Source organism: Salvia hispanica, chromosome 2 (assembly GCF_029641045.1).
Source record: "Salvia hispanica isolate PSC_SH4W2 chromosome 2, Shi_PSC_v1, whole genome shotgun sequence".
In the NCBI taxonomy this organism is placed as follows: Eukaryota; Viridiplantae; Streptophyta; class Magnoliopsida; order Lamiales; family Lamiaceae; genus Salvia; species Salvia hispanica.
The window spans coordinates 57,827,279-57,853,048 of NC_142693.1; the positions used below are offsets into that span (position 1 = coordinate 57,827,279).

General features: G+C 35.9%; 4 protein-coding genes and 1 long non-coding RNA gene across 8 annotated transcripts; 3 read left to right on the plus strand and 2 right to left on the minus strand.

Annotated features, from left to right (window-relative positions):
* The first annotated feature begins 1,209 nt into the window (after positions 1–1,209).
* LOC125216590 (uncharacterized) lies at positions 1,210–2,455 on the plus strand. 3 transcript variants are annotated; one of them, XM_089064372.1, is made up of 3 exons: positions 1,210–1,473; positions 1,915–1,985; positions 2,272–2,455. In XM_089064372.1, the coding sequence occupies exons 1-2, from the start codon at positions 1,322–1,324 to the stop codon at positions 1,976–1,978; spliced, it is 216 nt and encodes a 71-aa protein (XP_088920498.1). In that variant the 5' UTR covers positions 1,210–1,321; the 3' UTR covers positions 1,979–1,985; positions 2,272–2,455. The 3 variants fall into 3 exon arrangements, with proteins under 3 accessions (XP_088920498.1, XP_088920497.1, XP_088920496.1); XM_089064371.1 differs by having other exon boundaries at positions 1,211–1,473; positions 1,915–2,009; XM_089064370.1 differs by lacking the exon at positions 2,272–2,455 and having other exon boundaries at positions 1,211–1,473; positions 1,915–2,120.
* A 784-nt stretch (positions 2,456–3,239) lies between these two features.
* Positions 3,240–4,687, minus strand: LOC125201289 (putative WRKY transcription factor 43). Its single transcript, XM_048099338.2, has 2 exons — positions 4,288–4,687; positions 3,240–3,637 (listed from the first exon to the last, which is right to left on the minus strand). The coding sequence occupies exons 1-2, from the start codon at positions 4,629–4,631 to the stop codon at positions 3,460–3,462; spliced, it is 522 nt and encodes a 173-aa protein (XP_047955295.1). The 5' UTR covers positions 4,632–4,687; the 3' UTR covers positions 3,240–3,459.
* Positions 4,688–7,237: 2,550 nt separating this feature from the next.
* Positions 7,238–12,622, plus strand: LOC125201290 (uncharacterized). The gene is made up of 3 exons (XR_007172862.2): positions 7,238–7,424; positions 7,548–7,609; positions 12,313–12,622. It is a non-coding gene; the product is annotated as an uncharacterized LOC125201290 (long non-coding RNA).
* Positions 8,121–11,141, minus strand: LOC125201287 (protein LAZY 1-like). Its single transcript, XM_048099336.2, has 3 exons — positions 11,075–11,141; positions 9,977–10,713; positions 8,121–9,044 (listed from the first exon to the last, which is right to left on the minus strand). The coding sequence occupies exons 1-3, from the start codon at positions 11,127–11,129 to the stop codon at positions 8,736–8,738; spliced, it is 1,101 nt and encodes a 366-aa protein (XP_047955293.2). The 5' UTR covers positions 11,130–11,141; the 3' UTR covers positions 8,121–8,735.
* An 8,320-nt stretch (positions 12,623–20,942) lies between the features above and the next one.
* On the plus strand, positions 20,943–25,391 carry LOC125200599 (putative metal-nicotianamine transporter YSL6). 2 transcript variants are annotated; one of them, XM_048098263.2, is made up of 8 exons: positions 20,943–21,393; positions 21,631–21,803; positions 22,125–22,222; positions 22,319–22,456; positions 22,613–22,802; positions 22,980–23,103; positions 23,537–24,475; positions 25,049–25,391. In XM_048098263.2, the coding sequence occupies exons 1-7, from the start codon at positions 21,039–21,041 to the stop codon at positions 24,469–24,471; spliced, it is 2,013 nt and encodes a 670-aa protein (XP_047954220.1). In that variant the 5' UTR covers positions 20,943–21,038; the 3' UTR covers positions 24,472–24,475; positions 25,049–25,391. The 2 variants fall into 2 exon arrangements, with proteins under 2 accessions (XP_047954220.1, XP_047954219.1); XM_048098262.2 differs by having other exon boundaries at positions 25,091–25,391.
* The last annotated feature ends 379 nt before the right edge of the window (positions 25,392–25,770 follow it).

Genomic DNA, 25,770 nt, shown 5'->3' on the forward strand with positions numbered 1-25,770 from the left:
TACATTAGTTTTTAAATTTCTGCATTTTATTTTCTACTATCATATTGAGTGTGGCAATACTCTGGTGGGCAACTTAACTTTGTTCATTAATACATGGCCATTGTTCTATATAAGAAGTATACTCCCTCCGTTTTTGAAATAATGTTCCATTTTGATATGTCTATAATTTAAAGTTGCATTTACTTTTTTTAAAAAATTTTAAGTGAGGGAACCGCTATTCACCTAACTTACTACACTGATATTCTATTATAAAACGAATATATAAAAGTGAGTTGTTTCACTTTTCATTAACTCATTTCTCTAATATTTTTCTTCACAAAGTCAAACAATTTTTTTAAAATCCATAGCGAATCAAAATGGGAGTATAAATGGCGGACGGAGGGGGTTATATTCAACCTTTTGAGTTCTCTTCGTCTGGATTTGATAATCACTAAGCCAAAGCTGGTAAAAAACAAAATTTTAAAATGCATGAGAATATGCAAATGCATATCCTTACATTAGCACATACGTATCTTTCTTGGCCACCATCAACTTTATATTTTCAAAATATTCACATATTTTCATTTTGCATTTAAAAATTACACATATTACTTGAAATTCAGTTTCATATTTTGGTTAACAAAGATTAAAATGCATCTGTACATATGGAATCCTACGAATACAAAGAACAAACGTCTCTTTGCAAATATGTCACTACAATAAAAAGAACGGCGAAAGACAATTTTTTAGTGCTATTAAGGACGCTAATTTATATTTCTAATTATATCACCAACATTTCATAAAATGTTCTTATTATTGGTGTCGCAACTAAAACTACAGGAGACAAATAGAAGCGTCCTAAAAAAATATAAAAAATTAAGATAATTTATCCTCCAATTAGGAACACTTTCTTTTGCATCCTAAATTGTGATTAGTTTATAGTGTCACTCAACGAATTGATTATTTTTTGCCGAATTTAAATCATTTGATTTTTACATAGTATGCATACGCATTCCACTTGTACAATGTCTTAAATTGAAAGAAACCAAACATGAAAAATCAAACATGAGGATCCATCAACACAAGATAAAATAAAAAGATAATGATGATCCATTAAAAAAGCTAAATAAATACTGTATGGTTAGTGACCCAACAGAAAGTAGCCCATTATATATATGGGCCAGGCCCAAATTGATTGCATTCAAACTTCATTTCCGCTTACCAAATTTCTAATTTTCATTTCTCCAAAACCCTTGAAATCGAATTGATTTATGATATAACGACGCGATTCAATCTTGTTGTGATCACCATTCAGTGGAATTAATCGAATCGTAAAGAAGAAATGGCGTTGACGAATTTCATACTGACTGTGGCCGGAGTGAGCGCCGTCGTGTTGTTGCTGCGGAGCGATGTGAAGCAATCCGCCACCATCTTCCGTCGCAACGTCCGCCAAATCCGAAACTGGCTCGAGGAGGAATCCGCCTCCGCCGCTAAGTACGCACCGCATAATTGCTTTATTTTCTACGAATTATTTCTGTCGTTATTTTGAGAATTGATTTGTAATCTGTGTTGTGTGAATGAAGAAATTTCTGATTTTTATCGGATATTAAGTTGAATGAAGAGTATATACGAATTCTAATATTTTTATTTGGTGATTAATTTTTTTATTGATGCAATGAGATGCTAACTGAATTTTCTGAACAATCTAAGGTCTATTTTTCGGGATTCTGATGCTGATTATCACAATTTTGTATTCCAATTATGTTTAAATACTGCTTGATGTTCTGGAATAGAAGTGATAGAATTTGGTTTAGCGTTAGTGATATAAAATAATCTTTTTATCAATTTCAGTTGCAATTTGGTAACCTGGAGCTGAGTATGCTACTAGCTGTTGTGTTCTAAGCCGTAGCTAACTTTGTTTTGATCTTATTGCAGGGAAATAGAGAAGAAGGCAAAACCCAAGGAAATATCAGAGAAAGATATCCCTAAGAAAGACTAAGCACTAGGTTCTCAGTTTATGCCTAGCAAAGGCATGTGTTTGATGTTTTTCAATTTTCCTATGTAGCTTCATGTGAAATCTTGATAATTTTTATGTTGATTCATTTCATGTGAAATCCCAATAAATCTTTATGCGCGTATAATGGATATCTTCTTTTTCAAAGAAACGTTTTGATCTGGTTTGTGCATCCTGTTCTTAATGAATTTTTTCCCAAGGTAGGTTTATCCGCTGTGATACATTTTTAAGGGGCTTTTACTGAAGAAAAACTGATATATGGTGGTAATATATTGCAGCTCCCGTCTTTTGCTGATCTTTGGCATCACGATTAAGTTAGCCTTTGTGTAGAATCTCAGGCAGGGGAAGTGGAGATTTTCTGTTGAGAAATGCAATCTTTTTTCCAAGTTGGTTGAGTTTTGGTGTGTTACTGTGACTTTGAACTGAGTTGATCAATATAAGTGCTTTTATCTTGGCCTTGTACCTATCTATGTTCATGCATCTCAGGATTGTCACGGCTCTTTGTGAACGTCACTGGCTTGTAGTTGTGTTTATCGGTGTTATGGTTGTGTACACCGGCATTGGTTTTAAATCGGATTTGATGATTGACTATTGGCAAGTTGACAATGATGATGAATTCATCTGCGGAACTACCAAAATCGGAGCTTGTTGAGTTGGTCTGAATTTGAAAAGAATTAGCGATGCGTTAAGCAAGGCAAGAAGTGGATTTTCATGGTGAATAGTGGCATGCAAGGATGTTCTTCATTCTTCTTTTCCATATTTTGCCTCAGTAGTTTTACATATGATTATTAGTTACTCATATTGGTATATAAAGTGGCAACACAAATTTTTGACCAACACGAGCGCCTGTGTTGAAAGTCTGTTACATAAGGTTGAGAATACTTTTCTAACCATAAATAAACATGCATGGCATCCTCTAGAAAAGTATGAAAAGAAATAATGATTTATGTATGGACAAATCAAATTATACCAGCTACGAGTCCACATATGCATGATTATTATTGTCTTCAAATCATAATGAATGATGCAAGAACATCCTGCAAATCTGTATTAAGAATGATAAACAATATGTTCCGCCCATGGATTTTTACCCAGTCGCAGAACGTTCCTAGAGCACTGTCATGACAATCGAGTATATCAATCAAGAATTGGTTTGATTAGCTAAGTAATATTCATGGCTATATTTCCCCCCTCAAAAATAAAAAAAAATCAAATCAAAAAATCAAAAAATCAAAATCTTGACTAATTATCTAAAACTTGGAATAAATTAATCAATCAAGAATGTCTTCATAATAGAAATGAGAATTATCTACCACTATAAGAACTGCATGAGAGAAAGAGATAACTATTTCTGGTTGAAATATATAATAGACGCACTACACATATTTAATCTACATACAATATTCTTCTAGGATCTTATCACATGATATATATGTATAATATAACTAGAGTTTTACAATTATAATTCAAAGAGGAGGATAAATCTGCATCTGGCTGAGAATTTGTTCGAAATTGTCACTTGGTTTTTCCACCGGATGATTGTGGTTCCCTTCATATGTGGTGACAACGATGCTCTCGTCTCTCGATAGTCTTTGCACTTGCTTCTTCACGTTGCACCCCTCACGACTGCATCGGTAGTAACTTCTGCCATCAATAACACAATTTCTCACTTTTATAGTTGCCTCACTTTCTTCCCTTTCTATCATAGGGTTGAGTTACAATAAACACTTAAAATCACTATATTCACATTGACATGAATAGCAATCAGAGCATAACTAAATAAATGAAATTTTCAGCTCTCATGAGATTTGAATATGGTATTACATTCATCCAACATTCTCCGTTCTCACTTCTCACGATAAAAACGGCTATCTGTAGTGTGCTTTTGTGATATGTGTATATATATATAGGAAGAAGGTTACACAAAAACAATTTATTATTGTGAGAGCGAACAACCATTTACGGTTATTGGATTGAATATCACGAAGGACAAATATTTCTCTCTTTTTAATACAATTAATTTCACAATAAACTGCAAAATGTTCTCGCGTTCTATCAAAACCTTATAATTATAATGGCCTTTCAAATAATACTACTAATGGCATTAGCTTTGTTGCATGTTTTGATGAACAATTCCCTTTCCAAACTATAAACAAGCAAACACAATCAAATCCTTACCTCAATTAATTTAAGCAGCATCTCTATACACTGTTAAAATCACTGATTTTACTAATTAGTTATAGTAGAAAACTTATTTTTATTACAACAATAAAAAAAAAAGAACATAAATATACCTAGGAAATTTGTTGTTTTTGACTGCTTTCTGGCCGTACTTCCGCCAACGATAACCATCATCAAGAATATCAACTTGGCTTCTTGTCTGAAACGCAAATCTTGGCTTCCTGACTTTCTTCTCACCCGTCTTCTTCTTCATCTTCTTCGCAGATATGTTCATCCCATCGCTGTTGCTTTCCTCGGACAAGAACCTCCCTGCTGCCGTGTTAGGTTTCTCAGCCATGTGGGATCTCGTACTAAAATCAACACTATAATTATGTCTCTTAGATTCCATATGGAAACCCTCCATGTTGGGAGATGGATCAGATGAATTTGGAAAGAGTTTAGAAGTGTGGTCTTCCATTTTGCAGAGAGAGAGGAGAGGAATAATGAAGGTTGAGAGGTAAAATATATGGAAGATCGAAGGTGTGGTCCAAATATGGGAAAATAGGGCGGCTTGAAATATATAGGAGCATGGAATATAGAAGTAGTAGTATTGTACGTGAATGTAATATACAGGTGGGTGTCTCACTACAGTTATGATGGATTGGTATGTATCGTCCACCAATTTAATTATACCATCATTCTCCTAACACCTGATGTTACCCTCCGCATTAATTGTCCGATTTAGGATTGGTAGAGTTTTGCGAAATATAAAGTAAGTGTTTAGAAAAAAGAATTGATACGACTATTACAAAATAGGTATAAATAGGGAAGTGATAAAATGCAAACTTATATATTGTACAAACTCAAAACTCCTTAACATGGTTTCAACACAGTTTCAATACAATATCAATACAGTGTAAAATTTCAAGATTATAATGTCAACAGTATCAACACAATATCAACACAGCATCAATCATTGACTACCGTTGAAATTCTGTTGACATTTTCCTGTTGATTTTTTTTGTGATCTGTTGACATTTTTCAATGGTCCAGATCATAGTTTTGAGTTTGTATAATATTTAGAGTTTTCATTTGATCACATCCCGGTATAAATAAGTGTTCAGAAAAAGAATGTAGAATATGGGACTCAATTCTATAAGGTGACGTTCGATTGTCATTACTAATTATCATACTAATGATAATCCATCTAGAAAGTTGTAAGATTATTTTAGTCGGAAGGGAGTGGTTGTAAGGTTATTTTAGTTGGAGGGGAGTGGTTATGTCTAGTTATCACATGATTGTTCATCCATGATTAAGTTGTGAGATTCAATCTCATGCACCATATTTAATCATGAGATATGATCTTTCAAACCAGTACTATTAATATTCTGAAGAAATGTGAGTAATGAGTATCATATTTAATCATGAGATATGATCTTTCAAACCAGTACTATTAATTTTCTAAAGAAATGTGAGTAAGAAGTAAATGATTTTTATTTTTTTTTTGAAGAAAGTAAGTGAATGTTATGATTTGGTTCCTAAAATCACAAATTTTGGCTCAATTTTGATATTTTCTATGAACTTTAAAAGTGGTCTAAAACATCATAAATAATATATTTTCGATGAAGATTTATTCTATAGTAATAGTCGTGAAATGTTTATAATATTTAATTTTTAGAAGGACTAAAAGCGAAACACAAATTAAGGCCGTGTTGATTATGCAAACAAAATCGCACAGCGTAATTTGAAACGTCGTTGGAGTCGAACACGTGAGATAAGACCAACAAAATTAAGGTAAGAAAAAGTTACATACATAAAATAACAGAGTGTAGTCTAGATACATGAGAAAAGTTTGTGGCGGCTTAATCGTGTCAATTACCACCATTATCTAATTTACTTTGAGACACTGGACCATGCATAAGAGGGAGAGAATTTTTATTTGTCTTTTCTTTTTTCTCTCGTTTGGTATGATAAAGAATCATATTGTAGTAGTATATGTTTGACTATGGTGTTTTTAATTTTAGTAGTAATATTATATATGTTTGAAAATGGTGTTTCTAATTTAGTAGTACTGTATTTATAGTGTTGGATCCAATATTATTGAACTGGGAAGTACTATATTTATAGTGTCGGATCCAATATTATTGAATTGGGTACGAGTTTTATTATAAATAATTTCAGTGGATATAGCACAGTCTAGAATTAGATACCACTAGTTGTATAGAAAATTTAAATTACTAACATTTTATACTTTCCGCGTCCACCATTAGCAATTAAGATTTAAGAGTCTCATTTAAAATTGAAACAGAATATAAGAAATATAAATAAAAGTGGAAAGCAAAAATAATTGAGCATAAAACTCATTTTTATTAGTTTTATAATAATATATGAATATAAAATATGTGTGGAATTAATTAATAGAATATAAGATGTACCTACATTTAAAGTAAAAATGAACTGGAGACTTCTAATGGCGACAATGGAGTAGAATATAACCACAAAACAAAATAATGAAAATTCCAAACTAATACCAAATTATTAAAAATATTAATTATGATAAAAAAATAAATGTAAAATGTCATATTTGTAGGGAATAAAAGAAACAGCCTAATAGAAAAGGAGTAAAAGAGTAAAAGAAATTATACATAACTTGGAGTGGATATTAACAATACAAATTGCAAACATTGGTCGCTGACCTTGACAACCAATGTTTTTTTAGATATATTGCCAATTTTAAGTACTCCATCCGTCACTTAAAAATAAATTATACCGAGTAGTATTTATCTTTTTTTAAATTTAAAAAAGACTAATTTTATTTCTATTTAAAGAAAAAAAATTCTTAAGGCGAATCTCACTTCCTACTAACAATACTCAAATCTTTTTTCTTTCTATTTTTATCTTACTTTATCAATTATACATTAAAACTCATACGGTTTCGTGATTTAAATAATAGTAATAATAAATAAATAAATAAATGTGGCCCTTCAAAATGGGCTGACACGTGGTTGAGCTGTAGTCTTGTAAAATAGAGGTGTTTTAGTGATTTTTCATTGGATGCTCGAATTACTGTTTTTTCAATTTGCATTGTTTATTTTTTAATTTCCGGATCAATTTCTTCGGTGGGAAAACATAATACTACTCCGTACTTCGTTAATCCACCAGCTGAAAATCAGTGGTCAAATTCTCGCACCTCTCTGATAGCGAGCCTACGGTCTTCCTCATCGCCGATTAACAGATCGTCAACTGCATTCTCGTCTCCGCTTTGCTTCAGGTTTACATACATTATTTTTGTTTCAATTTATGGAAGATTAAACTCATGGCATAAAATTAGCATTTCAATCTCACTTGCTTCTAATTTTGTTTTATTCGCATTGTTTTGTGCTTTCAATTGCAGCTGAAATTCGAAAAGAATTGGAGACCGCAGAATTGCATGCGATTACCCCTGCTTCGAAATGAGTACGGAATTTCCCTGTATGCGTTCTATTGATGCTATGCTAGTGAAATGTGTTTCTGGATTTTGTTTCAACTTGTAATTAGTGATTGATTTAGGCAATAATTTTGTGATTTCAACCTCTAGTAGATCAGTCTGAATGGATTATTAATGAGAGAATCCCTGCCTATTTGATTATGTGTCTTCCCTTTCTAATCAACTAATCTTCTGTAGTTAGGAGCATCCCCAACCATTTACACTAAAACCCAAACACATTTTAGTGTAAATGTCACATCAAATATGATTTTACTCCAACCATTTACACTAAACTCAAACTCAAAAAGAATATTCTATATTATGCCTTTTTTACTCACAAAATTTGAAAAAGTTTTTGGTTTAGTTTTAGTGTAAACCTAAAATTAGGTATTTTTTACTCAAAAACCGAAAATGGGATTGATTTAGGAGTACCATTGGAGCTAATTGTCTATCCCATTTTAGGTTTTTTGTGTACCATTGGAGTCTGGAGATGGTCTAAGGTATGAGATGGAGATTCTAATTCTGTACAGTAGTCTGCTGCGAATTGTGAAATTCATATCATAGTCTCATCTCAAGCATATTCAATTTAGCTGGAAGCCTGGAAAATAAGATGTGCAAAGTAATTGCGGCTAGGACAAAGTGGTCTTTGTGTTAATTTCCATGATGATAGCCTCATAAGTCATAACAAACGGGAACCTGTTTAAAACCTTTGACATGCAACTGATAAAAGTTACGGAGACCTCAAATATGATACTATTCTAAGCTTTTTGTGCAATGTTATAGTCATACAAGCACTCAATGCATTGAACAAATAGCTTTTAGTACAAACATAGCATTGTTTTCGATAATTGAGTTTTAATTGTACAGAAGAACGAGATACAACCATACAAATAGCATTACCATCCACTACCATAGCACTTCACAGTAGATCACACTGGCTAGGAGACACTCCTAGTTTATTTCCTGCTAACCTATTCAGTTCTGACTTCACTGCTGGATAAATTCACAAACGCACATACCCGAGCAAACTCCACCCATGGAAGTCGAATTAAACTTGGATGCCTGCCTTGCTTTTATTGTTTCGGTCCTTACAACTCCAGGACCAAGTCTTGTTATTTAGATACCCGAGAAAGGAGAGAAAAATTGATTTAGACAAGTGTATGTAATCAAGAACATAATGCATGTTATTTCACAATTTAACTTACAATCAGAATCTGTCTTAATCCAGTGCCCTCCATTAGTTGTTGAAGAACCTTTGCAGATATCATCTGAAGATAATTTCTTACTGTTTTCCTTCGTTTTTCTGGGAGCTGGACCAAGCATCTTATTTCCATCAACTACTTCGGTCTTGAAGACATCTTTATGGAGAATGTGTTTACCAGTCATATCCTCAGGGTGAACCTTTCTTTGCAGCTTTTTAAGAACCTGCATCCAAATCCATTATAGTAGTATAAAGTTTAAAAACTTATGCTCTGAAATTTCATTTATTTCTCAATTGATCCCTCAGACTGAACAAGTAAATGTGTTTCACATGTTTAATTTATTGTCATAAAGATTACTTAAATCAACTGCTGGTTTTTGTAGTAGCTGCAAATCTAGAACTATAGATGATTCCACAGGAACCAACTTTTATGCCGGATGTTTAATCAACATGTTGCATGTTTTTTTTTAATGCAGAATATCTTCTGCTATGTATTATTTAAGCAGTAGTATAATGTAAGGTATTTGGTTCCAGTTCACTGATGTTTGTAAGTGCCCCAGATGTGCAGAAGGTTTTTTGTGTTATGTACAGCATGAAAATTGTTGTTTTACATATATCCCTTTACTGCAATGATTGTGCTAGGAAATAGTATTAAATTCAACTATATGTGCAAGATTGTTTATTGATTCCCCAACAGACACTTCATTCATCAGAATATAAAATATTTAAATTATAACGATATAATGAGAGCTTGTTTCATATTCAATCATTATAGTAAATCATTCTTCTTAATTCAAACAAGAATAAGTAAATTAGTTTAACAGGAAAGGTACCAGCAATTCGTTAGAGGTATGAGTGTAGACTACTAATATCAAATCATCTCAGATTAATTTGGAATATGCTAAGATTATTTAAGTTGAGGAACTTCGAAATGATTCTATTCATATTTAAATAAGAACAAAAAGACGGATAAAATATTAAAAAATATGCAACTTGACAACTTGCAGTTCTAATATATTAGCATGTTTTCTTGTGGTGACCTTTGTAAATGAGTAATAGTTTATGATTTTTCCTATTGAAGTGGTGAAAACAATAACAGAAAATAGAACTTGATATTTAGTACTATTACTAGGCTGATGAGCAGGGGTAAGCTAACCTTAGAGAGCTTTTTCTTCATTGAGATGGGCACTGTATCTCCATCCGTAGAAGTAGTTGTTGAGCTGCTGGATGAAGAATGGAACTTCTTTACCACTTTTTTCATGAAACAAGTGACATTTCTTTTCCTTGAGCGCTGTTCTGCTCCTTTGAACTCCCTTGCTGGATCAGTGTGGGCTATATTATTCCTCCTAAAGAGATCTTCAAGGGATGTTTTTTCTTTCCCTGTCGCATTATTTGTCTCCGCTACTTCAATTGAATTGGCTAAGAGATAACTTTGGAGAGGAAAATCTGTGAAGAAAGTCTGACCATCAGAATCTTCTCCCTCTATAGGCTTATTGCTGAGGGTTATTATGCTTGCTTGACTACTCCGTCCAGATGTCTCATTAGCTAACTCTTTATCTGCAGCTTCAAGAAACTTCTCTAGCTCATAGTTTATTAGCTGGAGATCATTTTCGGTTATCTCTATCCGATAATTGGTCAAATCATCGGAAGGCATTGGCAGTGTTGGTGTTGGGGGATCTGTACCTTGTAATTCCATGCCTAAGGTGCCAATTGCAAGAAATTCAAAAGGCTCAAACAGTTCCTCTTGGAACAGCCGTTCAACTTCATCAGATTCAAACCTGTTTGAAGACTTGTGAAAGTTGTTTTTTGAGTGATACAAATACTTGGTTGGTTCTACATGATAGTTTTTCTCGTCAAAAAATGTCTGCACTGATAAACAACCACAAGGGTTTCCTGAAATCATAATAAAAATGACAGTCCTGTTAGTAAGCCATCTTATACTATTCAATTCTCTTGCATGGGTGTCACTTGTGTTAAACAGAAACAGGCTAGATAACATTTCCAACCAGTGTATTCAAGGGTAGGAGTTTCCTTAATTATAACACATATATGCAAATTATTCAGCTCGAGCTGTTGGCATGTTGAGGCAAATTGAGTCTGTTTGAAATGACTCAGAATGATTTACATTAAAACTCTAATTGTTATATTGTTGAATATTAGTTAAATTCAAAGAGCATGAAAAAAAGAAGATTTGATGTTCTATAATCTATTCTGCAGTTTTTTAAAGAGGAACATCTGATGCCGCTTAAGTTACCTATTATGGAATTCTTCATTGGCTCCAGACTGTTTTGCGTCAACTTACGATGCATCCAACTCAGGAACTGTAACAAATGACAAAAGTTAATATTATATCATTCTAGGCTTCTTCCTTGTCATTCCATCAAGAACTAGGACTCCAGTACTTACCGTCATATTGAGCTTTCCTGTGAAAGCTGGACCAGAGATGGTTATCTGAGAAAAGTAACTCGAGATTGAAAAAGGCTGTGGATATTGAATAGATGAATCTTTTTTTAAAGAGGATATTTAGAATACGTTTTATAGAGGGACATGTTGAGTTCCTTTTCGTCATCTAGTTTTAAATGGGAAGTGTAGAATTCCTAGAAGGATTCTAAGTTGGTTTCAGCAGAGAGGGAACATTAGGAAGATTCCAAGACTATGGTTGGATATCCTCTGTCAACATTGTATAATGGGCCTCAAGACCCACAAGTTGATGCTATATTTTCCACGAGCATATGTAATTTCTCAGAGTTGGTGGCATGGCAACTAATAATGTCAATTTGAATACTAATTTTTGTACGTGACTACGGTTTGTTATCATGATGAATTGATTTATATTGTGTATTTACCTAAATGCACATCCATGGTCCAATAGCCATATGAATAATAGGATTGGCCGTGGGGAATTCTTATCGCATACTCTTTGCCAATCACTTCATTCTGAAGTTGTAGTTGGTAAGGCTACACAGGAGGATTGGATACCCATGCCAAAAGTAGTTGATAGATATTTCTACACTTGGGCCATGTAAAGGACTCATGCTCACTGAGAATTTGGCTTGGCAATCAACGTCAATATATTTTTATTGAGCTCTTTGTTTTACTCTTATTAGCACCTTTCCCAAAAAAATTTGGGTGATGTAATGCAATCAGATATTTTTGTCCAACTTCTTGAGCTATTCCCTCATCTTTGGCTGAGACATTGAGATGTATGTTACGGGATGGTGCAAGTATCACCAATTTGGATTTCTAGATTGCAGGAAAAACTTGTGTGAGATCATCCCTAAGATGGTATCCTTACTAGAATTCAGACTCATTATGCGGTATATTTTTAAGTGTGTTTGGATCTGGGCTCGCCCTTCTGATTGTGTTTTGTGGAACCCAAATTAATTTTATACTTATGTTATATAGACAATGGACTGTAAATGTGCACCGAAACTCAATAGTGGTCCTTGTATCAACACTTCTCATATAAATTAGAAACACTTGTTTGTGCAGGGACAGGAACACAAGCATCTAGCAGAAATTCTTGGCCACATGGATAGTGTTGAAGAGTCTGGTTTAATTAAGAAGTCATTTTTGGCAATTACGTGCTGAAGAGAGTGTGTCACACTGACTAGACAGCCATGTGCAATTTAAATTACTGTTATGTTACATGAAAAAATATTTTTCGGCTGCTAACCACAACCATGCACTGCCCATGCTCAATGTATAAAGGCACATATCCTTAGTTGTTGCTGTTGCCCTTTCTTTGATTCCTTGCATGAAATTTAATCAGATTTCCTTATATTAAATTACTACTTGAGAATTGTTATCTTCAGAATTTGATTATAGAAGGTTTCCTCAGCTGACTGTGCTGTCTTGCTTGCTACTAGTGTTCTATCAGAGTTCTCAAACTAAATGCCCTAGTCTGCCCCTAGGATATGATGTTAACCACTCTATATTCCTTTTTCTTTCTATAGTTGATCTCAGTTATCAGATCTATACCGAATCAGAGTGGCAATCTCTGAAGCTTGGATTAGGACAATTTGATTTTATCCCATTACTGAGTGCTGATGCTTTTGGACTTTTTGTGCTTGTCCATACTTTGACACCTTATTGTAAATGCTATCTTACAAATATTAATTGTTATCAGGAAGTTGGGTAGTCATATCATGTTGTGATATCATTGTAAAATATCTAGCGATTGTTGTGCTCGTATGAACTACATATCATTACAGGTTTGCTATACCTCATCCATTCAATTGTCGACCCTTTCTAGACGCTATGCACCCCCTTTCCCCTGCACAGGGTAATCCTAGTTAACAAGCCAGGTGTATGACATGTAGTGTAGTCGAGAATATACCACCTAATCCGAATCCCAAATTGGTTCCACGTGAAAACGTGGAATGTCATATAACTGGGAGTCAACTATTTACCTTCGACTATGATTTAGTTACGGCTCCCTAGCTTATATGCTTATTAGTTATTACCACCATGCAGGTTCCATCTAGTTCGGAGCAGTTGAAGTAGCAGCAATTTGTTATGTTATAGCTGGATAGCGACTCCACGGGTAAGCAAAAGAAAGTTGATTCATGTTGTTGCTCAACGTGTTTCTGTCTAGTATACGTGTTATAGGTCCATTATTGTAGTTATGGAACTGGTGAGACAAATATTTGCTAAAATGATAAGGCATGGGGGATCCTCGTTTTGAGCTAAGCTACAAAAGGCTTACAAACAGAAAATGTGCCTTTTGGTTGGACAAGAATGAGTAGGAGTAGGGGACCATATGGGGTGATGAACAAATCCATACGAACACTAGCCTCCACCATAGCTGGGACTGTGAACTCACTAGAACTTTATAGAGATAATAAGAGAGTGACTGTGGGTCCCACATTGTGTTGCTAGTATGGATATTTTATTAGATTATTATGCATTTAATATCTCTTTAGGTCTGAGGCCCATGAAGAGTTCCATGCAGTAAACCCCATTTTTGTCGCGTTTAGTGATCGTCTTCTTTTGTCGAACTTGATAAAGAGTCATAGTGGCTAAGCTGACCAGATTGCTTTATCGCACGGTGCTACACCTAGTTATACAAGTACTGCTAGCTACGAACACGCTCCATCCCTATAACAAGTGTTGTATTTGAAATAATAATAATAACTGTTCTATTTCAAAATTTTATGGAAAATTAATGTCAAACTTTCCATTTTAACCTTGCCATCGATGCAAATCCTTTAGTAATGCAGTAACTAATTGAGGGTAAGAAGAAAGCTATTCGTTTTCGGGTTTATTATTTTTTATGGTACGATAGCATTTGTTCGAGGATGGAGGAATGAGATGTGTGCATCTGTGTTCTGTCAACATGGTACACAAAAATTTAGAATTTTTATTATAACTGAAACTTTTACTAAAAACAATTCAGTTTTCTTCACAAAAGAGGAGATTTTAGTATTCGTGTGTATCTGGATGGAGGATAGGCATTCCCTAGTCTCGATCTAGCAAATCTGACCAGTTTCTGATATTTGGATGTGTCTCTTTCTTTCACTTTCTCATAAAGTGAATGATTGCTGCTGGCTTTATATGCCAAGAATTGCATGACCAGCAACTGGCTCAAAATTCTAACATTGGTCAAAGCCCATTGATTGATCTTGAACTTGAAACCTGGGCCTTAAGCCTTCTACTTTTCATGCAATATATTAAAGGACGATTCTGTTTCTATACATGGCTTGGCTTCCATTTTAATCTTTCTTCAATAAATATATGACTTCCCCACTTTTTCTTCATGTGAAGTGATTCTTAATTATATTAAGCTGCCAACACTACGACCACAGCTATGTCAACTCCTCAAAAGAGTATAGATCGAGATAGATAGGAAACCGGAGAAAAGGAAATGTCTGTTTTCTTTGGACTCTTTGGAGTGACATGTAAAATGATGCATTTGCTAGAAATACCAGCAAGAAAGTCGGGCTCACGAGTATAATAAGGCATCGTTCAGTTGACAAGATTACTTGTGACTAAAAGTCATATCTATTCTTGTCTTTTGTTAGGTTGTCTTTTTCTCAAAGGTTCAAGATTGTATTGTATTTCATGATTAACCATCTCACCTTCACCCCAACTACTTTAATTCCCGACAAACATCATTTTGACTTGTACTATATTGTAGCATATGTCATTATTATATTGTCTAATGAACCGAACGCTACCTATGGATACTATTTGAAAATTATGGCAAAAACAAAACCGCCAACGGTTCATTTATATGGATTTATTATTTTACTTTTGTTTGTGTTTTAGAGCATTTCATGGAGTACATTTTAAATGTCCTTTATTTTAATATTTGTATGAAAAAACACATCCGAGTATAATAGTACTAGTAAGTACTCTCTCCGTCCCACAAAAGATGTCACACTTGTGGGACGGCACGAGATTTTAGGAGGTTTTGTTTTGTGTGTTAAATGAAGAGAGAAAATATAATTTGTATATTCATGTAAGAGATAACTTTTTCCAAAAAGGGAAATGTGATGTGGGACGGAGGGAGTACTATTTTATGGTCGTAAAATGACTTAAATATATTAGAATAAAGCCAATAACATTCATAATAGCATAACTGTGACATAGATGGCTACCTAGAGCTTATAATGAATTAGATATATACATTTGGAATATTATGCTATTTTTGAAGATGTGGGTCTCAATATCAAATCGATGTCCTCGATTGGCTGTCAATGCATGTAAAGGTGTTTTTGCAATTCCCACTTCAATTGTATTTGTCGAGCAAGCAGCCAAGCACAGATGTTCAGCATCAAGTGCAACGGCCATATCCGAGGACCGCGGATCAATTAGGGGGTGAAGACAAGGGCAAGATGGGAATGAAGGGGTGTATGTGTGAAGGTCGCATCGCTTGGGAGCTGAAATGGAGACGTAGACACGCCCACCTGGCGGGTAAGTTATGGTAGCACTCCACCCGACTTTGTGGCTCGCGGGACAAGCTCCACCCAGTCAGATGGCGCACCCTGATGCACAATTTTTGCCTTTTTTTAAAATCCCAGTTTCTTATTTCCTTTTTAAAATCCTAGTTTCTTACTATTTCCTTTTTCGCACAAGTATAGATATTCCTCTCTTTTCCTTGCGCTTAGTTTTTTATGTTTTGAAATGTAGCTTCATTGTGAGTGTTCTCCCCTATAGGGTTATGTTATCCTTTGAATTCCATATCAATGGCTATGGTTGCATTATTGACTTAGCCACTTTGCAGAAATGGGTTTCTAGTGTAGTTTGATCTAAGTGGTTGTCCACGGTGAAAGTTGGGTGAGCTATCATTTATGTTTGTTTCAATTTTTTGTTTGTGATTTATGGCTTTTTTTTATGCTTACACGAATTAAGTTTTGGGTTAACTACTTTTTTTTATGGGAGCATCCACAGTGGTCGTGGACTAGCAAACGCGTAGCCAAAACTTCTTCTGCCACGTCATCATGGGCTAGCAATAGCCTAGCCAATAACCTAGCCCATCAAATTAAAATGACAAATACGAAATTAGATTAAACAAAAATTTGAAGAAAGTGGTGTGAATAAAATGAAGTGTAACGAGTCGTATATATAGAGTTGAAATAATAAAATAATTTTTAAAAAAATGAAGTTTTAACGTAGACAAAATCTGTAATTGATAAAAAATAAAAAATAAATACTGACGGTAGGATTTTCCTTTAATTTGTGGTGTTTTTATATTTATTTTTGCTAATTGATATATTTGCAAACATAAAAATTATATAAAAAAAAAAACAAAATAGGAGTTAAAACTATAGAGCGGCTTATAGGACGTACCACTGCAGGTGGATGGGATGGAGGATAAAATGATGATGTGGCGAAGGATAGGGCTTTCTATAGAGCTGGCTATAGGCTGCCAGATTGTGGATGCTCTTAGGTTGACTATATATGGTTTCAACTTTCGTTAATTCAGAACTGTCTCATCGAAAATACCTCAAACTTTGTTAGGTTGGTTCTAAACTAAATCACTTACACAAACTGCCATTGTTTTAGGACTATACATAGATAAAGTTATTATATTTAGTAGCAGCGGTAGTAATTTTACTAATTTAAATTAGAATTTATAGAAGTAAAATACTAATAGTAGTATTAAATAATTTCTTAAGTGTTCTATTAAATGAGTGGTTATAAGTAAAATGAGAAGTATAAATATAAATGATATTGGCCCCTAATATCAAACTCCTAGAATTTTTTAAAAATTTGTTTTTTTTTTCTCACGAACTACTATTAATTTGATAAATAATATTACGAATTTTATATGTGGTTGTTATTTTCCGCAGTGACAGATTTTGTCTACGTTAAAATGACATGGTGATGAGTTTTAATGTAACCGGAATTCATAGAAAAAAATAAAATTTTAAAAAATTTCTTGATATTACGAATCGATATTCCTAAATACTGTAATTCTCGTTGTGTGCACTTCTATGCAAAGGATTCTGCATGAATTATTCATTATTGCGAGAATTGTTAAAGATGATGGTTATAATTTAGACGTACTTCATAGTAGATAATAACCGCGAAGCTCTTATCCTAAAAAGATGGTGCATCTTCCCAGAGTTATGGGCCAAATCCATATATAGCAATATGGCAGTCTATGTCAATAATAAATAAATAAATAAGTTCGATAAAATCCAGAATATCTCCTCTCAATTTGTTTAATGAAATCATTTACATTCCCTGTAGGCTGCAGTTGCCATCCTGCAGTGACCCCTAACTCGTTGCTGCAATATCTCAATAACCATTTTCCCTTATCAAATTTTAAAAGTTCTGGTACTCCCTCCGTCCCCGTTAAATATCAAACTTCAACTCGATAATGATTTTAAAAATATAATACTTGAAATTTGAGTTTATTTTTACACTCATTTTATTTATAAAAATATGTGAATTTTCCATTTCCGCCATCTCATATTTTATAGTATGACATTTTCATTTATGAAAAATCGTCCCCAACATATTATCCAATATTAATATATTTACAATTTATACCACTATAACTCATCATAAACACTACTAATAATATGAGTCTCATTGTTCACTATTATTTTAACTACCATTTATTTTTTCTATGGAATATAATAAAAAAATTATAAGAGGAATGAGTTTGTAAAAATGAGGCTATTATCTCAAAAGTAAATGAGACAAGTATTTACGGAAGGTAAAAAAGCAAACTAATAACAAGTACTCCCTCCGTTCCATAGTAATATAATCATTTTTCCATTTTGGTACGTTCCATAGTAATAGAGTCATTTCCTTTTTTAGTAAAAGTAACACATTTTTTCACACCTACTTTACTCTTTCTTAATTTATTCTCTATTCATCTCTCTACCTTTTTCATTTTTCACTTTACTCTCCTTTTACTTAGCTCATCTTACACAATTTTTTTTAAACTCCGTGCCTAAGAGCATCTCCAATGGTACTTCGGCCAGAAATCGGCCAACAGTTTCTCCCCCTGCCACGTCAGCAGCACTAACAATCCACCTGCCACATCAGATTTAGGCCAGCCATAGGCCAGTCGCAATAAAAATAAATAAAAAAATACTACATTTACGGAATTAAAATTACGATTAAATTACGGGATTAAATTTACGAGACATATACGGGAAAATTCATTAATTGCATTTAAAAAAGGTACATAGATAAAAAAAATTACATTTAAAAAGGTACATAATAAAGAAAAAAAACTATCGTCGTGCAATCATCCGTGCCCACAACTCTTCAATTATATCCTTTTGGAGTTGATATGAGCATCCACTTGGCGCATGTTGGCAAATTCCTTGAGGCGGCCGGCTTCATCGAGAGGTACCCCACGCCATACGCTAGGGGTGGCCGTTCCGTGGCTTGGACCGGCTTCATCATCATTGGCCCAACTAGTCAGTTGTACGCCTTCGTCTTCGACGATCATGTTGTGCAGGATAATGCAGGCGTACATTATCTGGGAAACGCATCCGACATCCCACAAACGCGTTGGACCCTTAATTGCCGCCCATCGAGACTGGAGCACACCAAATGCGCGCTCCACGTCCTTGCGCGCCGACTCCTGTCGTTCCGCAAAGTAGGCCTTCTTTTCATCACTTGTTTGCCTGATCGTCTTCACAAAGACCGGCCACCGAGGGTATATCCCATCCGCCAAGTAGTAGCTCATATCGGACCGACGCCCTGGCACTTCTCGTTGAAGAGGGGAGACGAGTTCAGGACGTTGAGGTCGTTGTTTGACCCCGCTACCCTAAAATACGCATGCCAGATCCACAGCCGGTAATCAGCTACGGCCTCGAGGATTATCGTGGGATTCTTTGACTTGTAGCCGGTCGTGTAGGCCCCCTTCCAGCCAGTCGGACAGTTCTTCCACTCCCAATGCATACAATCTATGCTGCCTAACATCCCGGGAACCCATGCTTCTCCCCGTACATCTGCATCAAATTCTGACAATCTTCGGGAGTAGGGCTTCGAAGGTACTGCTCACCGAAAACGTTTATCACGCCCCCACGGAAATCCTTCAGACATTCTAGGGCCGTCGACTCACCGATGTGGAGGTACTCATCCCACATGTCTGCCGCGCCTCCGTAGGCCAACTGCCTGATTGCCACCGTGCACTTTTGAATAGGGGTGTGGCCGGGTCTGCCAGCCGCATCGTGCCTAAAGCGGAAACACAGATATTGACGCTCTAATGCGCCAACGATGCGCATAAACAACTCCCTGCGCATTCTAAAACGCCGCCGGAACATGTTGGCGGGAAACCGCGGGTTCTCTGAAAAGTAGTCGCCGTACAGCCGCTGATGTGCAGCGGCGTGATCCCGATCAATCACTGCTCGGCGGTGGATAACCCGTGGAGGGCGAGGTATCGCCTGCTCTTCCACCATACGCATGTACCGCTCCATCTCGCGGTTCATGTAGGCATTCATAGCCTCGTTCGTACTCCTCAGCATCCCCACCACTACCACCACTACCACCACCGCTACCACCCGCGTTACTCATCGCTCGATGATGCTCTTGTACAGAAAGTTAGAGAGAGAGAGAGAAAACTCGTTAAAACAAGTGGTGCAAATGAAAATGAAACGAAAATCGCGTTTATATAGTTTTTTTATTTTTTTTCTTAAAAAAAACAAAAATCGTCGCTGGCCGATCGGCCAGCGCCGAGCGATCGGCCAGCCCACGCCGGTTCGCTCGCCGATTTTGCGCTGGCTGCCTCCAATGGTTCGGCTAGCCGATCGGCCAGCGCGAAAAATCGGCTAGCCGGTCGCTAGCCGACCATTGGAGATGCTCTAAAAGAAACGTCTCTATTACCACAGTAATAGAGGCATTTCATTTTGCGCACTCCTTTTAAAAAGATAATTATAAATAGTTAAAGTGGAGAAAAAGAAAAATAAGAGAGAAAATATTGTAGATAAGACTCTTCTTTATATTATTCTCTCTCTTACTTTACTCTTTTTCCATTTTAACTATTTAATACTCCCTCCGTTCCGCTTTAGCAGTCCCATTGACTTTTCTGCCCTCTTTTTGTAAAAATGATAAAAAATAGTTAAAGAGGAGAAATGGTAAATTAAGAGAGAGAATAATATAGAGAAGAGTCTTATCTACTCCCTCCGTCCCGCTCAAGATGACACGTTTTCCTTTTTAGTTTGTCCCAACTAAGATGACACATTTCTTTTTTTGGTAACTTTCTCTCTTCAATTAATACACTCAACCACTTTTTCTCACTCCTATTAAAATATTCATCTTTCTTTATCTCTCTACTTTAATACTTACACCCACCTTCTCTCTCTCCAATTAAACACTTTAACCAATAACTCCTAAAATCCCGTGCCGGCTAAGCAATGTGTCATCTTAGCCGGGACGGAGGGAGTACATTATTGTCTTACTTTACCATTTCTCCACTATAACTATTTTTTATTATTTCTACAAAAAGAGGACAGAAAAGTCAATGGGACTGTTAAATCGAAACGGAGGGAGTATTATTTTTTCAAAACAAATGCAGAAAATGAAATACGAACTGGAAAGAAGGGAGTATAATGATTATCGAAGAAAACCGCAGCGTGCAAACTGGAGAGAAAGTCTCCTGCATCCCAATTCCCAATGAAATGGAGAAAAACGACGAGAAAACGAAAGTGAGATAGTGATATATGTAACCAACCCCTTTCTTTTCCTCCATTTCTCAACTACCAAACACAACACTTCACTCTCGATTCTCGAATTTTGACTCAATAATGGGAACGGCGGCTGCGGCGGTGGAGATATCCGAGCCTCTGCTACAGCAGGATGAGGCTGCCCCGCTCGATTTGGACGAGCCAATTCCCGACTGGAAAGAGCAGATTACCATCAGAGGACTAGTTGTGAGCGCCGTCTTGGGCGCTCTCTTCTGCATAATCACGCACAAGCTCAATCTCACGGTCGGGATCATCCCCTCGCTCAACGTCGCCGCCGGTTTGCTCGGCTTCTTCTCCGTCAAATCCTGGACCAGCTTTCTGACCAAATTGGGATTCTCCACCAAGCCATTTACCCGCCAAGAGAATACCGTTATTCAAACTTGCGTTGTGGCTTGCTATGGACTCGCCTTCAGTGGTAAATTTTCATTTTTTTTTACTTAATTTTATAAAAATAATCACTTGCAATTAGTATTCACTGTTTTTAAAATTTATTCCTAATATAGCTGTGAGATACGGAATAGTTATGTGATTGTTTAGGAGTTTATTGTTCCAGAATTGTTTAATGAATCAATGATAACTATTAGGGGAATTTGGCTTTGTGTTGTGTTATTGGATGGGTTGAGGACTGTTGTATTGTGACTACTGTTGGCAGGGGGATTTGGATCTTACTTGCTGTCTATGGATGAGAAAACGTATAAATTGATTGGTGAAGATTATCCGGGTAATCGTGCGGAGGATGTGAAGGACCCTGGGTTGTTGTGGATGATGGGCTTCATCTTTGTTGTTAGTTTTCTGGGGCTGTTCAGTCTCGTTCCTCTTCGAAAGGTAACCTTTTGACACAGTCTGACTGATGCAAGAATGAGTTGATATGGGAGATAGTAACAATTTGAACCGTGCTAGTTAACACTGGCATCTACCTCTGAGATTGTAATATCATGGCTACTCCAGTGTTTTGGAGTAGCCATGATGTTGTGTAGCTGATATTTTCCTGTTTATCTTACTTTAATTGATAAAATTGGCTGCAATCTGAGCTGCACATAGGCTTGTTAATGCTTGTTGAAGGAACTAAAAATTGTACTATCACAGTTTATTTAAGGTCTTGACATATAACTATGCTTAAAACTTTTGGAATTCAAATGATTTTAGGTTATGGTCTTGGATTATAAGCTCACCTATCCGAGTGGAACTGCAACGGCTATGTTGATTAATAGCTTCCATACACACACCGGAGCTGAACTTGCCAAGTATGTGCCTACCCTGTTTTTCCATAGGCTCTTTGGACTTTGACATCTATCCGCAGAAGGCTTCATCTAACCAATTATTTCACTATTCTTTCCCAGAAAGCAGGTGAATAGCCTTGGGAAATATTTAAGCATAAGTTTCTGTTGGAGCTTCTTTAAATGGTTCTTCAGTGGCGTTGGGGATTCATGCGGATTTGATAACTTCCCCACCTTTGGTTTGGCACTGTTCAACAATACGTAAGTTCCTTTTCCCTTGCAACATCTTATAGAAAATCCGTCTGCTGCATCCAACACGTACTTTCAATGAGATACTTTTGTTTGATGATTTATTCTAGATTACTGATGTTGCTTAATGTCATACTCCGTATATATGAATATTGGGATTTCCTGCAGGTTTTATTTTGACTTCAGCCCTACTTATGTTGGATGTGGACTAATTTGCCCTCACTTAGTCAATTGTTCTGTTCTCCTTGGAGCCATCATATCATGGGGTTTTCTTTGGCCATTTGTTTCTACGAAAGCAGGTGATTGGTATCCAGCGGGTCTTGGAAGCAATGATTTTAAAGGTCTCTATGGATACAAGGTACGTACTGAAATGTGTTTTAAGCAATTGTCCTATTGCAATTGTATGTGGCGTCTTCTATCCAACCTTACAATTTTAAGTGAGAGAGAGACCATGTAGAAAAAGTAGCGATAAAGTGCCCTTTCTGGACCCTACATGAATTTAGACTGGTTCCTATATAACCCATTTTCTGCACAGGTGTTTGTAGCCATTTCCCTTATTCTTGGAGATGGGATCTACAATTTGATCAAGATCATATATGTAACTATAAAGGAGATGAGTACCAAACGCCAAAGTCTTCCTACCATTACTGAAGTTATAGGTAGACTTATTTATCCAAATTTGATCTGACTAATAGTTAATGCTGTTTATTGATGGATCTGCATGAGTTGTCCACAAATTATTTTGCTTCCCATTTGAAATACTGTGTCCCTCAAGAGCTGGAAATTTCATGATCCATAATGATATGCCACAAACTCTTTGAAGTTCACTAGTTAATTCTGCTCTTTAACTTGTAGTTTACCCGTAACTTTGAATCTAGTTTGGACAAAAACAAAGGAAATGGATGGAAAGGAAATTAATTTTGTTAGAGAATGTTTTTGTTGTTATTTCATAGGTCCTTTGTGTTGTGTACTGCTGCATAAGTAGATCAATGATAGTTTTCATGGTAATGGTCATCTAACTGCAATTCAGATAGAAATGTTGATGTTCCATTCCATTCTCTTATATTGTTTCTGTTATTTTGAATTTAACAGATAGCAACACTTCCAAGCTGCTATTGGAAGAAAAGAAACGTGATGAAATTTTCCTTAGAGACAGAATACCGTTTTGGGTTGCTGTTGCTGGATATGTTTGCTTGGTGGCAGTATCTATGTCTACAATGCCACTGATATTTCCACCTCTGAAGTGGTATTTAGTCCTTTGTTCATACATAATAGCCCCAGCCCTTGCCTTCTGCAACTCATATGGTACTGGACTAACAGACTGGAGCCTGGCTTCCACATATGGCAAAATTGGTCTTTTCATTATTGCCTCAATTGTGGGAAGCAATGGTGGGGTTTTGGCTGGTTTGGCAGCTTGTGGTGTTATGATGTCCATTGTCTCCACAGCTGCTGATTTGATGCAAGATTTTAAAACTGGTTATCTTACAAAGTCGTCAGCTAAGTCTATGTTTGTGAGCCAAATAGTTGGAACAGCCATGGGCTGTGTGATTGCACCCCTCACGTTTTGGATGTATTGGACTGCCTTTGACATTGGATCGCCCGATAGTCCATACAAAGCACCATATGCTGTTATTTACAGGGAAATGGCCATTTTGGGGGTTGAGGGCTTCTCTGAACTTCCTCAGCATTGTCTAGCCATCTGTACTGGTTTCTTTGTTGCTGCCCTGGCTATAAACCTTTTGAGAGATCTAACCCCGAAAAATATTTCCCAATACATTCCCATCCCAATGGCAATGGCAGTGCCATTTTACATAGGAGCTTACTTTGCAATCGACATGTTTATTGGTACTGTGATATTGTTCATATGGGAGCGCATAAATAGAAAGGAGGCTGAAGATTATGCAGGCGCCGTTGCCTCTGGCTTAATCTGTGGTGATGGGATATGGACAATCCCTTCTGCCATTCTCTCAATCTTCAAGGTTGATCCACCCATCTGCATGTACTTCAAGCCTTCCGGAAGTAGCTGAACGAGTAAGTTATGTTTGTTTCAAATCCTTCGTTTCGTAAACAGAACAATCTTGGCCTGTAAATACGCAATATGTTCATGTACTCTCTCGATCCCTTACCTGCAAATGAAAGCTATTCACCTTTCAACATCTGTTTCTGCAGTTTAATGTTCATGATATTTAGGAATGATCTTATTGCATTCATCGTCGCGACGATGGATTTGTCTACATTTTTATTAATACATGCAGTCACTGTAAGTGCATATACAGAACAGAAGTTAGACACTTGGGATATTAGAAATATAGAATAGTAAAGAATGATTTATTGAAAAGCTGTGGAAGTTGAGTGAAAATCTTTCGAATTTTCTATCTCATTGATCTGTGAACCCCTTTTTCTCACCTTTAGCTGCATTATCCCAAATCCTGAGAACTCTGCTCTTTTTGTACCTATGCTATTTTATTTCAGGGTAAAAATGTGAATAAAGCTAGTGGAATATGTTGTACCACTATTATCTGATTGTTGATTGAATGAGAGATATGTTCATGGTTCTTATTTTCCCCCATCAATAGTTTTTGTAATATCCATATATTTTGTTAGGGATGGGATATTGTAGCAAAAATTACTCATGATTTGTCTTAGGGAATCTTTGGTGCGGGATGGGTTAATCGATGCTACACGTGATGAAATACACCGAGTGTCCGAGTGTGGTATTGGCCGTTCGAACACACTGTCTTATGAAAGTATTAGTAATATTGAGCAATTAGGTATGATGAATTTTTGTGGGTTATTTTCCCTGATTCATAGGAGAATGCTCCCACACCCCTGTCTCTTTTTCTTTATGACCTTTTCCTTTATTCTTGCTTTTTACTATATGTTGTATGTATAATATTTTTTCTATATCGCATGGTTCATTCTTTGAAATATACGTGATTTGTATACATTTGATAAAGTTTATTTTGTGTATGTAAAAGTCAGGATGCTGTCCAATTTTTTCATTGCGCATGGAATTGAATGGGAGAAATTAAAGGGATAAAAGGCACTGAAATCAATCACATGCCAAGAATTTTTTTGACTCTTATAAATGGAATCTGTCGACGTCGATTATCTGTCTCTACATTATTAGGCAATCTACCTTGGCAAAAAAGAAAAAGAGCCATTCAATTTCATTGTACTCTCTAGTCTCTGCCTTTCCTAATCATTAATGTGAATAAAAATGTGACAAATGCAAGAATTTTAGATGCATTTTTAGGCTCAGTTGCATTCAAATTCACGGGTTTCAATTATGGATAAAAAATTCATAAAAAACTTTTTTTTTCACT